The sequence below is a fragment of the Rutilus rutilus genome, assembly GCF_951802725.1.
Source record: "Rutilus rutilus genome assembly, chromosome: 23".
NCBI lineage: Eukaryota > Metazoa > Chordata > Actinopteri > Cypriniformes > Leuciscidae > Rutilus > Rutilus rutilus.
This window is the reverse complement of record NC_140233.1, coordinates 19385435-19403304: the sequence shown is the minus strand read 5'-3', so window position 1 is coordinate 19403304 and position 17870 is coordinate 19385435. Positions and strand designations below refer to the sequence as shown.

Here is a 17870-nt window from a genome sequence, read left to right as displayed (position 1 = left end):
TGTAAACAAGCGCACCGCCATATGTATGCGTGTAATATGGACATCCATTCTTTGCTCAGCGTGTGTATGAGTGTGGGTGGTGCTTTCTGTCAACAAATTGTGAATAGATTTGAATAATATTTGCATATGGGTTTGCAGCATTTCAGATGGCTGGCACAACATTCAGCTGCCCATCTGTCTGTGTAATTGTTGTAGTCAACGCCAAAAAAACCTGAACACACACACACTCACACAAAAACTCTGATAATGCTCATTACATACAATATCAAGTTCTCAGACGATGTTTTCTACTGTTGTCTTGGCGTGGCATGTAAGATCCACAAAATTGTTGCTGTCAATTTTTTCAACTTACATTAAACAAACAATAAAAAAAAATAAAAACATGGGTTGAAACTGAAAGTAGCTATTCAATTGCATTATGTTGTCAAGAAAAACAAGCGGCCTAAATGATCTAACACTGTCTAAAGCTTTCTCATGGTTTGGCCATGTGTTTATCGACATGATCCATTGTGAGTGATCATGACATTCTTCTCTCTAAAGCTTCGAGACGGAGAGAAAGGGATTATATTGATTGGTTAAGAGCTTGTACGCCAGTAATTTCTATAGACCTTCTCTAAGTGTCTTTTTACTGCTGTCTCCGTGAGTTTATCACACTGTGCATACTGCTCTGCCTTTGCTTACCACTTTATGCATTCATACACTCTTTGACTAGGGTAATTCAATGACAGTCAATGCTCTGTCTCAGATTGCTAAGCCTGTTTGGAAAAGCTGTCTTTTGTTTAAGGCTTTGGTGGCTTTGGGGCTTTTGGTTTGTGTGTGTGTGTGTGTGTGTGTGCTTCTCCGAATGCACATATGCTTTTGTGAATGTGTCCTTGTTGATGCTTGTAGTAGTACATAACTGACCCCCCCCCCCCCCCCCCCCCCGCACGCACACACACACACACACACACACACACACCCACCAACCCAAATACACATGTATTTTCTCAACTTTCTTTCTCTCACTTTCTTTGTTCCCTCAAGAGTTTGACTGATAGCATGACTGTAAACAATCGATCAGATAAAGATATAGTAAATATATAAAAGAGTAAAGTAAAACTAGATGTTTACTTTTTTCTTTTTTTCTTTTTTTTTTTTAGCATCTAGGTTGTTGTGTTGTGAGTGGTTTTTGCCCATTGCTAGCTACCCTTGTGAAAAAGAAGTACAATTTAGCATACCTTTAAAAAATTAGATACTTTATAACAATATACTTAAGTGCAAAATGTGAATTGAATGTGTTGTTGCATGTTATGTATAATTAAATAAAAAATGTATCATAGTTTAAATTTATTTTAAATGCAATTAGTTGAACTTAAAGAGCTTAAAGTACATCTGACTGTGACATTTCTTAATTATCTCTATTGAAATTTGGTTAAAGGCTTCTGTTGAATGTTTTGACAAGAATTTACGGTTAACTAAAATGTAATTTTGATTGAAACTTGTGTGCCATGTACTTAAATATATTTGTAATTCCCCATTTGTAGTTGCAGATTAGTACATTTTAAAATATATTAACTTTAAATGTAATCTTGAATAACAGTTAAAATTATAATCATGTACTTTACACACTCAAAAAATTTAGTAAATAGTAAAATTCCATCAAATTAAATTGAATAATCCTTACGTAGTTTAATTGAATAATTCAACCATCCTTAATCAATTATTCAATTAAAATACGTAAGGATTTTTAAATTCAATTTGATGGAATTTTACTATTAATTTAATTTCGTAAATCTTAAAAAAAGGCTTAATTTTTTAATGTGATTTAGTATTACATCGAAATAAGTGTACTTCTGAAATTCAATCTTTTTATTTGACATTATTGCAAAGTGTGCTTAAAGTAAGTGTGTAAAGAAACAGTCACGAAACTGTACTTTAAGTACACTTAACTTAAGTGGTCTTTTATTTCATCAAAATTATATTTTCTTGAAGTTTTTGAAAAATGTGCACATACAAAACAATCAAGTTACTTCTTTTCTAAAGTTACAAGTCACTTTCGATGTAAGTTTTGGCTATTTTTCACCCGTTTTATTGTTTACAAAGCAAAAAATGTAGATTTGAACTACAAGAAGTCCCCGATATGAGTTATCATATATATCCGTAGTATACAGTGTAGAGTTTATTTCTCTTCTGAGAAAACCCGAACCATAAGTTTTGGCAATATAGTAATAGTGGCACTTCCCTTTATATAAACCGTTTACTATTAGTTTTCAGTGATTTCTAGGTAGAAATCTAGCAGGTATGTAAAAGAGTAAAGCAAAATTGAACACAAAAGGAGTGAAGAAGTACAAAACCCGGAGTATTGACTTCTTATCAGCTCTCTGGCAGACACAAGCGCTCCGAGGAGGGCTGACCTACTTTACTCTTTGTGTTGGGTGTCTTATATAGATAGTGCTTTTAGCGGCAATAGGTTTTTTCTGTGCTTGTGTGGTTTAAGCCTTGTGTAGGTTTCTGTCTTAATGAGGAAAAGTCATTTCTCACTCACACTCGCTGCAATCGAAACCACAAGAAATGCACATTATGGAAGGGATCATGTACAGTCAGCCGTTCATTATTGCGAGGGTGACCAGATCTTGTATATCGCTGTACATTATCCTGCTTATTACACTGCTATAGTTGCCATTGCTAAATAGATAAATACATGGATGTGAACTAATGATTTGAGCTTAAATTATTTAATAATCTACCACCTCACTTTTAAAATCCCAATTCAACCGGAATTACGATGCAGGAATTAATCTACCTAGCAACTAGAACACTGTTACAATATTAAAAGATACATTTTTAATCTGCAATGAAAAAAAGTTATGATCAATAAGTTATGACAACAACTCATCACAATAAGTTAAGCAATTTTCAACTTGTTTTTATAAGTTATACAAGATTCAACTTTTTTTAAAAGTCAGTTTAATGTAATTTAAGTTGAAATGACTTAAACATCCAAGTTGATTGTACTTAAAAAAAAAATGTTACATACTCACATATTTATGTCTTCCTCTCTCCTCCAGGTCTTTGATTGTGTCTTGTTCTTTCAAGTGACATTTTTGTTTTATTGCTTCTAGTCATCTAAAGTTCATATCATAAAATAAATACCAAAGTCCTCCAGGGCTGTTTTTACTTCAGTTGATAGCTAGTTTTGATTCATATGTTAGTTGCAATTAATTCTATAATTTGATTTGGTATAGAGAGACTGTAGAATGAAGATATGAGAGATATTAAAGTAAACGTACCATGTTGTGGCTTAATCACTATGGACTAAATACTATTCAGCCGACATTATACAAACGTATTTGATTGTTCAGTGCTGATATTGACCAATTAGAATTAAATACTATTTTCCAGAGCGCTGTGCATTGAATATTCATAGACATTTATTCATTTAGCAGCTGCTTCTATCAAATGTGACTTAGAAACGTTATTGTTAATGTAAAGTTTTATACATTTTGTTGTGAGACACAAAGAATGTCTTTGTTTTAGATTTTGGAGTGTCTTAGACAACGCAGATATGTATGTGTGCATGCTTAACACACACACACACACTCATTTTGTCTTTGATCACAGTAAAGCGCTGTATTACCGTGGTGGGGGTTTGGAGGAATGAGTGCGTGTTCATGTGTGTTTACCGCAGGGAGATGGCAGTGTTTGTTTCTTTATCTCTTTAAACTGGCATCTGATCTGACAGCCCAACGGGGCTTTGATAGCGGCGAGGTTGGCAGTCAGGGAAGTGATGATGTATGTTCACTTCATCTGACAAGTTGTTAGTTCTGTCTGGCATCCACACACGTACAAATACATCCCCCTTTCTTTGCCTCTTCTACTAGTCTAGATAGTCTGTTGTTGGCTGTGATGTTATTATACGTCCCTCTCAGATTGAAGAACGTCGCTCTTCTTTGTCAGAAACTTAGTGTTTAGCGCAGGATTTGCTCCTGCCCACACTGCCAAAATAACCAAAACCTGGTTCAATGACCATGGTATCACTGTGTAATTACTGTGTGATTTCATGTTATATTCAAATTTTTTTAAATCCTGTTTTCGTGGGTTTTATGAGCTGGAAGCCCAAATTATGTACAAATAAACAACTAAATACTTGAAATCGTTTAAGTTGTGGGCCCTAAATCTATAATCTATAGAAGTTTAACGTTTTGAATGGAATTATGGAAATAAATAAACTTTTCCATGATATTCGAATTTTTTGGAAAGGGTCTGTATATATATATATACACACACAGTAGTCAACATTTGAAATGGATAAAAATAGTTCATTAAAGTTGTCCTAATACAAGTACATTCATGTATAACTTTGATGAAAGGTTTTGCTTCACTTCAAATGTTGACTACTGTAAATATAATATGCGATTAGCCACTCAGCATTTTCACTAGCCACAGTTTTGACATTGATACCGTGGGGAAATCTGCCATATAGATCATTTTAATATTATCTCATAATTTGGCAGCGGGTTTATTAGGCTGCTGTCACTTTAAGATGCAAGGATCACATGCGTTTATACACACGCATTTTCTTTATCAACTGTTTACTTAAAACATACAGTAACTGACTGTGTTTACATGAATACTCATTTTGACATTATTTTGTGTGTATTTGACTGTTTAATATTTGGACACTGGGACTACTGGGTGTGAGCACAAAATCTGTGGGAATTAGTCAAATGATGCACAATACATGCAATCCCACGCCGAAATTCAAGCCCTGTAACGCCAACAACATTCAGCTGGAGCAAATGCAACTAATGTGAGTGAGGGGAGGCGGGTTTGTGTGTGTGTGATAGAGAGAGAGAGAAAGATCAGCTGCTATCGTGTATCTATTCTGCGGGAAATGAGTATTGGAAGCGTTTCCGATTTTTCAGTATCTGTGTATCGAAAAATCGATGTTTTTGACAACACTACGTTGCACTTAGTTTATCATTTCAGATGCCTTCTTAAAAGACTACAATTGAAAACTATCCAGAATTCAACTCTTCAAATTCATCTGTCTTCTCTTTTTTAGGTTCTATTAGTAGCGAGTCATCACATGTTTCCTCCCCGGTGACCAATCACATTTCTCCGGTCAGTACGCCTAAGCGGGTTGCCATGGGTACCAGCCTGGTCCCGCCTACAGGCACCCCGCCTGTGGTCACCATCGCCCCAACTAAAACAGTCAATGGATTTTGGAGGTCTGAAGCACGTCAGGTATGGAGATGATAAAAAATCTCATTTTAGTCTGTGTTCCTCTGTATATGCTAGTGTGTTCAACTAACTATCTGATATACCCTCTTAAAATTCCACACAGAAAAGTATACAGTTAATGTGCATTATTTGTTTTTCATTGTTACATGAGTTTTGTTGGGAAGTGGAAAAGAGAGGGAGAAATATGAAATTGTCCCTCAAGTCCATTTTATTTCGACCAAAGCTGATGACGACAAAAGGCAGTCATGCTTATTTAAATCTTTCGAGATGTTCAGCTGTCCTAAAATCGTAGAATTTAAGTTTTGTGCTTTATTCATGTTTTTATTTCCTTTCAAATGAACTATCATCTGACGTGAGCACAAAAGAGTTGTAACTAGTCCGCCATGTGCGAGGTCATTCATTTGAAACCGTGTGTTTATGACGGCGACTTTTCTTTCCCTTTTCCTTCATCTTTGCCAATCAATACAAAGCGAAACATCCCTCCTGACCTCTTCATCCTCAGGGCTGATATTATGTGTGTGTGTGGTCAGGAGGGCTTGACCGCAGGTCCCGCTCTGAAGAGGGATTGAGGTCCTGATGGGGTCGCAGGGTTTAAATTGGGCTGGATTAGTGCAAATGGGTTGATCTGTGGGTGTCCGGCATGTCCTTAGTTTCGGTGACTCTCAGGCGCGACCGCAAGATCATGCCAGAATGTGTGTGTGTGTGTGTGGGGGGGGATTCGGATGGATGGTTTGTTCAGCTCTCGTTCTGTGTGGCTTTGAGTTTATTTAGCACTCCAGTCAGGGGACATCAGGAGAGACAATAGGCACTTTCCCCTGATCAAACTACCCTCTCTCTGTTTACACAAAGAGTCTTCTGTAGCTCTGCCTGGAGAGAGAGAGAGAGAGACAGGCAGAGAGAGAGAGAGAGGGACCAATGCTTTGGATACTCAGTCAGCTTTAAGCCATGCTTGTCTCTCTTCTTTATGCCTGTCTGGACCACACACACACACGCGCTTGCTGTTTCATCTATAGACTCTATATTTGGAACCTATTTGAAACTGAATTAAGTCAGATGTACTAAACAGGGCAAATTAGTGTGAGAGCTCAATCCCATAAAAGATTTGACGGGAGTGGAAAGGTCTTCGTGTGATCTACTGGCGACGCGCAAATGAAAGAACACAGACGCAGCCGGATTATTTCAATAAAGAGCCGTGCAAAATAGCGTCTGGTTTAAAACATGCTTTTTTTCGGGCGGTAAATAATGGTGCAAACACCAGTAAATTAACTAGCGCAAACCTTAAGGTGATGATACGCAGGGCAACTTTTTGAGCAATGTTGCTGGGCAATCTTGCCGAGAGATTGTTGCTTGGACACTTTCTTATTGAAAATGGGCAATACATTTCTATCTGGATAATTTAGATCGGTTGTGGGCCCTGTGTCTCACCTGGTTGCCCGTTGATGGCAACATTGCCCAGCAACATTGCTCAGAAAGTTGCCCCGTGTATCATCACCTTTAGTAAATCACCTTGCATGATTCATTTAACCCACTGGTGCTCTTCACGTGTCGGTCAAAAATGACCAGATTTTACATTTTTTCTTTTGTCAGTGAAATTAATGTATTATATTTTAATTTGATAATGTTTTTTATGTAACATTTAGTTTTTTTTAGGGGATTCTTTTATACTAAATTATATTTACGCTGCATTTATGATCCATTTATTCACTTTTTGAGCATAGACCTGAAAATTGTATTTCCAAGTTAAACTGTGGTAAATCTTGAATGCTTTAGAGCACAGACTTCATACTTTCAAGCACGACACTTGGCAGATTATCGCTGAAGTGAAAAAAGTTTTAAAAAGTAACAGAATTTTATGTGTATTGTTATGAAAAATGCACAAAAATGCTATTTAAAATTTTTATATGAAATAGATATTTTCAAAATCACATTTTACTCTAAAACTGCAAGAAAATCAAAGCCATAAATCTAAACAAGTTGTGTTCCAAATTTGAGCTTGATGGCTCAAAAAATGAGCTTTCAGTAAGATTTCGTTTGGGCTGCAGTACCAAAAGTTTTCACTAGATGAAATTCGTCTCCCATTAATTTCCAATGTGGTCATTTTCGACCGCGAGGAGCACAAGTGTGACTATTTATTACAGGACCATTTGACCTTTTCGAATCATGTCCATGATTTATTTTTATTTTTTTACCAAAAATGATTTACCAAGTTTCGTACCGTTCCAATGAAGTAAAAAAAAAAAAAAAAAAAAAAACGTTAAATTTTTCGGTCAAAAATGACTGAAGAGCACCAGATGCTCTCCTCTCATAAATTTTGCATCTGAAAGGGAAACTCCAACAAATGCATATGCAATAAGGGCAGCCGCAAAAATAACCCTGTCCACGCCTTTTCAGCGCATTAGTAAATCTTGACAGTATTTTTTAACGCCAAAAGAGGGTTTGCGTTATCGCCAGCTGTTAGTAAATCTGGCTCATAGTAGGTTTATATTTGTTTATATTCACACAGCAGCCAAATAGTTGTCAATCTAGTTATGGTTTTGTTCACACACAGTTTGCCTGTGAAGCAAAGAGACTTTTGAATGGCCATCAAAGGAGAAACAGAATGGTGTCATTTGCCATGTTCCATCCAAAGTTGCGAATTTAACTTGTACCCAAAATTGGAATATTGCATAAAACTTTGCGAATAAAGCACCGTTTCCATCCCATTTGTTCACGAGAACAAAATTGTCACTTCCTGGGAAATTGTCACAATATATCTAATAAAAATGGAAGTTTGATGCAATCTTGCAATCACACTGCGCTTAACCCCGGGTTATCGTCGTTCTAAATCCCACTTTTAACCTCAAGTATAGGAACATTTCACACTTGTAATTTTGAAGTGGGGTTAGCACCACTTTTTACCCTGGGTTATGAAACCCTGCTCTCCTGAACACGCCAAAAACTGTTGCAAAATAAGGAGTCTGATACTTTGTGTAGGCACAGAAAAAATCACTCACTCACTCACTCACTCACTCACTCACTCACTCACTCACTCACTCACTCACTCACTCACTCACTCACTCACTCACTCACTCACTCACTCACAGTATTCACTCTGTTACTCACTCTTTTACTACTCACTCATACTCCCTCACTCACTTACTTATTCACTCACTCACTTTCTCACTTATTTACTCACTCACTCACTCACTCACTCACTTTCTCACTTCACCACTCACTTATTTACTCACTCACTCACTTTCTCACTTCACCACTCACTTATTTACTCACTCACTCACTTTCTCACTTCACTCACTTATTCTCTCACTCACTTTCTCACTTATTTACTCATACTCACTCACTCACTTACTTATTCACTCACTCACTTTCTCACTTATTTACTCACTCACTCACTTTCTCACTTCACTCACTTATTCTCTCACTCACTTTCTCACTTATTTACTCATACTCACTCACTCACTCACTCACTCACTCACTCACTCACTTACTTACTTATTCACTCACTCACTTTCTCACTTATTTACTCACTCACTCACTTTCTCACTTCACTCACTTATTCACTCACTCACTCACTTTCTCACTTATTTACTCACTCACTCACTTTCTCACTTCACTCACTTATTCTCTCACTCACTTTCTCACTTATTTACTCACTCACTCACTTTCTCACTTCACTTACTTATTCACTCACTCACTTTCTCACTTATTTACTCACTCACTCACTTTCTCACTTCACTCACTTATTCACTCACTCACTTTCTCACTTATTTACTCACTCACTCACTTTCTCACTTCACTCACTTATTCTCTCACTCACTTTCTCACTTATTTACTCACACTCACTCACTTTCTCACTTCACTCACTTATTCTCTTACTTACTCATTTACTACTCACTCACTTCTCACTCACTCACTCACTCACTCACTCACTCACTCACTCACTCACTCACTCACTCACTCACTCACTCACTCACTCACTCACTCACTCAGTGATCACTCATAAAACGTACAGCAGCAAAACTAGCATTTTTTCATTCTTACGTTCAGTGAGAGGGTGAAAAATGGTCATATACCTTTACATTATGAAGCATAAATATGCATAAAATTATATAATTAACATAATATGATATAATATATGATATAAACAAATATTTGTGTTCAGCGGTATTAATATATTCCCATGATGCCCTAATCATTAATGTTTTTCCCCTTTTAGGCGGATGCAGCACTGAGAGTGTCCGGCCAAGAGCGTTTGGCTCCAGATCGGCCTTTACCCGGCCAGGAGAAGACCTCCCTCTCTCTCCCTCCATACCTGGGTCCGGCTCACCCGTTCAGCATGACCCCCAGTGCTCTCATCCAAGACCCTCGTCTTCAAGCTCAGTCAGTCCCTCACGCGTTCTCACACACGCGCTCATCTTACAGCGTATAGTCTTTTTTTCCTCATTTGTTGTTGTTCTCTTTCTCTCTCAGCCTGTCCAGACAGGTTCCTAACATGCTGCTAGCAGGAGCTCCGCAGGAGGAGTATCTTCGCGATGGCTTTCGCCCGTACGCCTCCGCTGAAGAGTTGCGCATGCCTTTGCTCCCTCTAGGGCTCAGCTCAGGAACCGCAGCCGACTCTCTCGCGTACTTTCACTCAGGATATTTGCCCCATCCCTCGCTTGCTTCATACAGGTATGTGGTGTAGTTTTGGTGGTTCTTTTGAATATATATATATAGTACCTTCCTGTATTAGACCTTCGAACATGTCGAGCAAGTTTTTTATTTGGCCTTAAAGGGATAGTTCGCCCTCATGTCGTTCCAAACCCGTAAGACTTTCGCTCATCTTCGAAACACAAATTACAAAATCTTTAATGAAATCTGAGAGATTTCTGTCCCTCCATTGAAAGTCTATTCACCCAAAACTCGGACACTTCAAAATGTGTTTTTAATTTCTCATTAATTTATGTTCCGAAGATCAACAAAAGTCTGATGGGTTTGGAACGACATGAAGGGAGAGTAAATTATGACAGAATTTTCATTTCGGTGAACTATCCCTTTAAGGCCAAAGTATACTTCAGTTACTTACACAAAATATTCATACTCTATAGCCGCTTTCCGACCGGAGGAACCTTTTCACAGTTCCTAGAACTATTGGCTTAAGTACCCGGATGTCGGCGTGTTCGCACCGCAGGAACTAGGAACGATTTTAGTTGTAGGAACTCCATTTGGAGGAACTAATTTATGTCCTACTTCAGAGTAGGGTCTAAACCAGCACTATAGGAACTACCCGTGACGTTAGTGTACGCTGATGACCGAACGCACGCGGAACACCAGCACCCGCCATTTTTAAAACAGCTAGAATGTAAACACACAGATTATAGCCTATATATTTACTCCGGAAACTAACTATACAAACATGGAAAACAGTGATAGATGGGTCTCTAAACCTTTATGCTGAAGAGAAAATCCAACGCAACTTTAAGGGGACCAAGCCAAACATGATTATGTTTATCTGCCCAGCTAGCAACACTGCACATCAACCACACGGCATAGGCTAATAACCTTTTTTTAATATACTGTCTACTTTCTATAACAGTTCTATCTAATAACATATTAAACAGTACTGTTAGACAGATCGCTAACTAATAAACACAGAGAATGCGAGCATCGTTTGCTCTGGCGTTCTCAGCGCCGCCAAAATAAAGGTCCGTCGCGCCGTCAAAATAAAAGTCACCGTGCTTGCGTCACTCCCTTACCCCTCCTACCAGTTCCTATGGCCACTTGGCCAGTGCGAACGCAAACAGCAAAACTGAGTTTGGGGGAGAGTAGTTCTTAGAACTGTTTAGAAGTGGACAGTTCCTAGAACTAAGTTCCTGTAACTACTTGGTCGGAAAGCGGCTTATGCTGATGACACAATTTACGTTACATCCACTGTAAAACCAAATTAGCCACTGTAAAACCAAATTACTTTAGTAGTATTGGTTGGGTCAAATGTCACCTCGTACAGGCAATTTTTTTCTCCAGAATCCAGTTTATGCTGATTAATAACCAATATTACTCTATATTCACACAAAGAAATGTTTACACAAAGAAATGCACCTCAAAAACATACAGTATTTGGCTGCTGACAGTTCGCTAAGGCCATTCCCTGAGTTAAAAATCTGTGCTTTGAATGCAGTATAAGTCACTGTGGATAAAAGTGTCTGTAAATGTTTATCTCAATAACTATATTTGTATTTGTCCTCTCATCCGGTAGCTGCTTATATTACACCACAATTATCACATTGCTGATAGTTATTGTTAGATGATTCAAATGTTACCAGCGTTTTTTTTTTTTTCTGATGCTGAGTGGTGGAAAATGTTGTGGATATGAGGTCTGTTCTTCTTTATGTTCTATTGTTCAGTCATTTAGCAAAAAATACTTTAAAAACGGAGTATTTCCCTATCCTAAAGTGTTGTTTCTGTTGCGTTTATACTATAATAAACATTTATTCAAATTGTATTTTAATGTAAACATCAATATAAAGTTATCCAATTATATTTAATAAATAGTTTATTAAATATAATAAATATATTATATTATATTAATTATATATTTATACCAGTTTTATTTTTGATTAAATTATGATTAATTTTATGATTATTAATTATTTAGTTTTAATATATACTTAATATTATACTTAATTATACTAATATATTTATACTGTATAATATATACTATTTTCAACCCTCTCACTAAACCTAAAAATGAAATAGTCTATTTTGCTGATATACCTTTTATTAACTACAATAAAATTAATATTTTTATTCTATATTACACAAGTTTTTTTATTTATTAAATTATGTGATGTATTTTAATAATTGTATATAATTTTGTATAATAATTTAATGAAATGAATTGCATATAATTATTAAATATTTGTAAATAAAAAAGATTAATATATTTATACCGCAGGATATATTTATATGTGTATATAGATAGATAGATAGATAGATAGATAGATAGATAGATAGATAGATATAGATATATAGACAGATATATGTATATATGTATATGTGTGTGTATATGTGTGTGTGTATATGTATGTGTACACACAAACACACACACACATATATATATATATGTGTGTGTGTGTGTGTGTGTGTGTGTGTATATATGTGTGATATGTAAAAGCAGGCAATGATTTGTTAATGTTCTCATGGTTCTGGCCCTACATTACGATTTATGAGCGAGTTCATTTTCTCAGTTTCGTTTCAATATTTGATCTGGATGGATTGGACTTTGTTTGTTTATCTGCATAGAGCAAAAAATATCCTGTTCTTTCATATATATATTCCATGGACACATTCCCGGTTTGATCCGTTATAAATAACCCCCTCAGCACGTCTCTTTGCGGGACTGAGCGGAGGTGAGACCGCAGTGACAGAAATAGGCAGTGACGCTGATGTCGGAGGGCCGGAGAACAGAGGTTAATGAAGAAGGGAGTTATTTCTAGAGGCTGTAATGCTCTGCTCTCTCTGTGTCTGATCAGGATGGAGGACTACTACAGTCTGTCAGCCCTGCGCTCGCATTACTACACGCATCCAGAGGGGGGAGCCCTGCCGACCCTACACCCGTCTGCTGTTCACCTGCCCATGCAGGGCGTCTTTTACCCTCCTGACATCACACACCAGTCGCTGTCAGCGCTACACTCTGAGAGGTACACACACACACACACACACACACACACCACGTATAATGGATGTCCAAGATGGAATTAATAATTAAAGTGGTTGCAAGGCAATTGGCAAAAAAATCATTTTGTCATTTCTCCCAGACTTCATTCAGACTTTGCTTTGTTGATAATTTTATTAACCTTTTATGTATTTCTTTATTAATTTTTTTTATGTAATATGAATTTGTTTATATTTGATTTAATACCTAATAACATTAAAATATTAAATTATATTTTTATTTTTATTTTATTATACAAATTTTGTTATATATTAATAAAATGTTATTTTGTTTTTATATGTGATATATACAGTAGTCAACATCTGAAGTGGATCAAAACCTTTCATCAAAGTTATACATGAATTTTGAACAATACTCGTTCTTGTCTTAGGACAACTTTGATGAACTTTTTTGATCCACTTCAAATGTTGACTACTGTAGATAAATTCAGTGAAATTAATTACATATAATATTACATTATTTTAATATTAAAATTTTGAATACATTCATGTGTATGTTTATACTGCATAATATATCCACCCTCTCACTAAATCTAATATGCCGTTTTAGATATGGTACTACCTTATAATAAAAAATTATATATTTATTCTATATTTATACCAGTGTTTTATTTATTTTTAAATTATTATTAATTTTGATAATTATATAGATCATTTAAATTTGATTACATATAATATACAAGATGGAATTAATAATTATAATGTAGCAAAATTCAGTGTGCAAATTGAAAATGCATTCCGAGCCAAACACACCCGTCCTCGCCCTCCCTGTCAATCACTGCGTGAAGTTGGCCCCGACCCCGCCCGCCCTGTCAATCACTGTGTGAAGTTGGCCCCGCCCCCACCCGCCCTGTCAATCACTGTGTGAAGTTGGCCCCGCCCCCACCCGCCCTGTCAATCACTGTGTGAAGTTGGCCCCGCCCCCGCCCGCCCTGTCAATCACTGTGTGAAGTTGGCCCCGCCCCCTCCCGCCCTGTCAATCAGTGCGTGAAGTTGGCCCCGCCCCCTCCTGCCCTGTCAATCACTGTGTGAAGTTGGCCCCGCCCCCTCCTGCCCGTCAATCACTGTGTGAAGTTGGCTCCGCCCCCTCCCGCCCTGTCAGTCACTGTGTGAAGTTGGCCCCGCCCCCTCCCGCCCTGTCAATCACTGTGTGAAGTTGCCCCCGCCCCCGCCCGCCCTGTCAATCACTGTGTGAAGTTGGCCCCGCCCACTCCCGCCCTGTCAATTTTGGGGGTATTAAAAGAATATTAGATATTATATTTTATAGATTTTTTTAGATATTAAAAGAATATGTATAGGTCATTCTGAGGTCACCCAGCCCCCCATGCTTCAAATAAAATAGTCTCGTTCATTTGTGTTGGTTAAAGTTTTGTTTGTGCTGCTTCGGTTTTTAAAATATGTGACACTGAATTATAGACGATGATGTCACTATGACCACTATGAGGTCTTCTATGAATTTGACCCATCAGATTCCGTGACCCTATATATTTATTAATATCTGATCAATAGGCTATGCTTTATAAAATAGAAAGGGGAGATGGTTACACATCAAATAAGTAACTTTATTGAACATTACAGTCAGTTATGGTGAAATAAAGAGCGGTCACATTTTTCAGTATGAATTTGACCCTACAGATTTATCAATATCTGATCAATATGCTTAATAAAATAGAAATGGGAGATGGTCATACATACATCACATTTTAATTTTGCAACTTATAAAGCGTTAAAACATGTGTTAAATTTACACATTAAAAGTAGTGTATGAAATATAAATTATATATATTTACTATTTCATTTTGCACCAAATGTTGCACAAATGTAATGGAAAATGTACATTTAAATACAGAAATGCATTGTCATTTTAAATATTACATTTCAAATTGAAAATCGCTAGCCATATGCTTCCATAGTTAAACTCTTTTGCAGGTGTTTGTGTGTAAACACGATCTTTCCGTCATTGGCATAAGACACTCTCCCATATATCACGCGCACATGTCACCTTGACACACACAAACACGCTCTCGCCATCTTCTCCAAACATCATCAACACTCTCCTGTGTTCCTGCGGACTCTATTCTTCTTGTTCCTGTTGAGAGTGTTGCATCTCACACCATTTGTGTGTGTGTGTGTGTTTCGACCCTCCGCAGGCTGCAGATGGAAGAGGAACTTCGCCAGCAGGAGAGGGAAAGAGAACGAGAGAAAGAGAGAGCGCGTGAAATCGAACGAGAAAGGCATTGGGAACAGGAGGTGCGGAGAGAGAAGGACAGGGAGCGAGAGAAGGAAAGAGAGGTGGAGATTAAGAAAGAGCGAGGGAGAGAGATCCAGGCGGTCAAGGCCATGGAGAAACGCCACCTGAGCCACGAGCCGCTGGCGAACCAACACTTGATCTCTCACTCGCAGTCTCATCCGTACGCACACCGGCAGCACATGAAGGAGAGAGCCAAGCTCGAGGAAAGACTCGCTGCTAACAGAACGGGTATGATGCGTATGACAGCCCTGATTCTCAACACACTATTAACAAAGCACTTAAAGGGCACCTATGCTAAATTCACTTTTAAATGGTGTTTGAACATGAATGTGTACAATGGTAAAAATCCACCCACTCCTTTATTAAATCCCCATAAATCATAAGTAGGGTCTCAGAATAAGCCGTTTGCAGTTTCACAAACGCTTAGGCCCCGCCCACGACTGCCTATTAGCATATACACTCGCCAGAGCTTTTAACAGCAGCATTCAAGTAAGAAATGCATTCTTATTAAAGCTACTAAAGTTATTCAGTCTGTTTTTCTTTTGTTGTTTGGTTAATATTAACCGCATATATAGCAGGAGGTGCTGTATATTACGCTGCTTTCACTTTAATACACAGATCTAATGAACACATGTGATTTCGTTCCCTGCTGTTTATGTTCACAGACATTTATGTGAACGTTGTGGGTATTTGACAGTTTAAGCGCAACAAGACGTGAGAGATAGTAGTTACTTTAATAGTTAAACCATATATCAGAGGTTTAGACTGAAATGGCTTCAGAACGCATGCAGATAAGAAACTTTCATGATGTGAGCGTGACCATAATAGAGATGATAATCAAAACCAAACAGATCTAGGTTAGATTAGAATAGGTTTTCATTCTCGAATGTTTAAAAACACATTATTTTTTACACATTGTTGCAGCACCTCTCTTCCCAGTCTGTCAGTAACGCTCTGTTTAGTTCCCGTCTCTGTGAAGCCCCGCCTTCTGAAAAGCACACCGTGCTCTGATTGGTTGGATGGACCAGTGTGTTGTGATTGGTCAACCGCTTTGAGTGCGTTTGGGAAAGGTCATGCCACTGACCATAACTGCGAGTTTCAACACACTAATAACTAACTCAATTGTTATTTTTTTGCGGATTGCGTATGGGTGGGAATTATTTAAAAGAAGAATAATGTGACGTGTTCGATCCCAGAAGAAAACTCAAGACTACAATGGAGGCATTTCAGGGAGTTCTGAAACAGTGCGTGCTGATATAGAGAGTAAATTTGTGCTTTGCAACTTTGCAGACCATTTTCATGCTCAAACAGAAACATTACACACTAAAGAAAGTAGGGGAAAGCAGAATAGGTCCTCTTTAAAGGGACGTTCACCCAAAAATGTACATTTTGTCATCATTTGTCATGACTTTCTTGAAGATCTTGAAGAACATATCGGCTGTTTTTGTCCATACAATGAAAGTCAATTGGGTCCAAAATATGCAAGCTCCAAAAAAGACATAAAAGTATCATTCCAAGTCATATTAATTTATGAGGAACGGATTCAAATTTAAGCCAAAATATGAATATGAACCGTGATAAAGAAGAAATAATGGAATGATGCAAAAGTGCCAAAGGTTATCAGTAATTAATATAGTCTGATGAATCCGGATACAGTAGCGAGCTGTTAGACGTGCTTTGACGGCAATCTCATGGAAGTCAGAAGGTTTTATGGTTGCTCTCCATAATTGTATAATAGCAAATGAATGAGAGCATTCATGTGAATCCCATGATTCATGATGAAAACACCCTCATGCTCACAGCTAAACACTTAAAATGGTTTCAGGATCCATTAGGGTCTCTTTCCAAAGCCTTCATCTCTCAAACACCTGGAGAACTTCAGTATCGCAGCACACAGTTCAGAGCTGTGTTTGAAGCATTTGAGGATAGTCTCTGAACTATTTAATACAATTATTTAATTGAACTTTTTAAATACATGAAAAAATTAGAAATGTTGCCTTTGGCAGCTAAGTGAATTAAATCATTTGAAGTTGAGTACTAACATAACTAAAACTGAAATAAAAATAAATTAAAGCTAAATAGAACTATTTAAAAAAGAAACAAAAATGAATAAAAATTACAATTTTGTTACGACTTTGGCTATTGAATTTTAAAATAGAATAAGTTGTTAGTTGTCTTGGAAACTTATTGAAATAAATGAGCATAAGTTATAAAATGAACTACAATTGATTTATTTTTATTTCAGTTTTAATTGTAATTTTAGTACTTTAAGCTTGTTTATTTACAATTTTCCAATTTACAACTTATTTTATTTTTAATATTTCTGTTTAGCGTTAATTATTTTTATTTCAGTTTTTGTTTCAGTAAAGAAATATTTTTTAAAAGAAACTAAAAAGTAAAAACTTAAAAAATGGAAATTAGAAATGTTGCCTTGGCAGCTAACTGGAATAAGTTGAAGTTGAAGTACTAAAATTACTACTAACTAAAACTGAAATAAAAATAAATTACAGCTTTTTTAAAAAAGAAACAAAAATGAATAAAAATTACAATTTTGTTATGACTTTGGCTATTGACTTAAAATTAGAATAAGTTGTTAGTTGTCTTGGAAACTTATTGAAATAAATGAGCATAAGTTATAAAATGAACTACAATTGATTTATTTTTATTTCAGTTTTAATTATAGTAA

At 36.8% G+C, this 17870-nt stretch overlaps 1 protein-coding gene across 1 annotated transcript in view; it reads left to right on the top strand.

Moving 5' to 3' along the window:
- gse1a (Gse1 coiled-coil protein a) overlaps positions 1-17870 on the top strand; it is a 40870-nt gene that overhangs the window by 12113 nt on the left and 10887 nt on the right. The window contains exons 3-7 of the mRNA XM_084397746.1: positions 5045-5226; positions 9437-9600; positions 9691-9891; positions 12732-12899; positions 15084-15412. Of these exons, the coding sequence (XP_084253872.1) occupies positions 5045-5226; positions 9437-9600; positions 9691-9891; positions 12732-12899; positions 15084-15412 (1044 nt within the window). The remainder of the gene's footprint in view (positions 1-5044; positions 5227-9436; positions 9601-9690; positions 9892-12731; positions 12900-15083; positions 15413-17870) is intronic.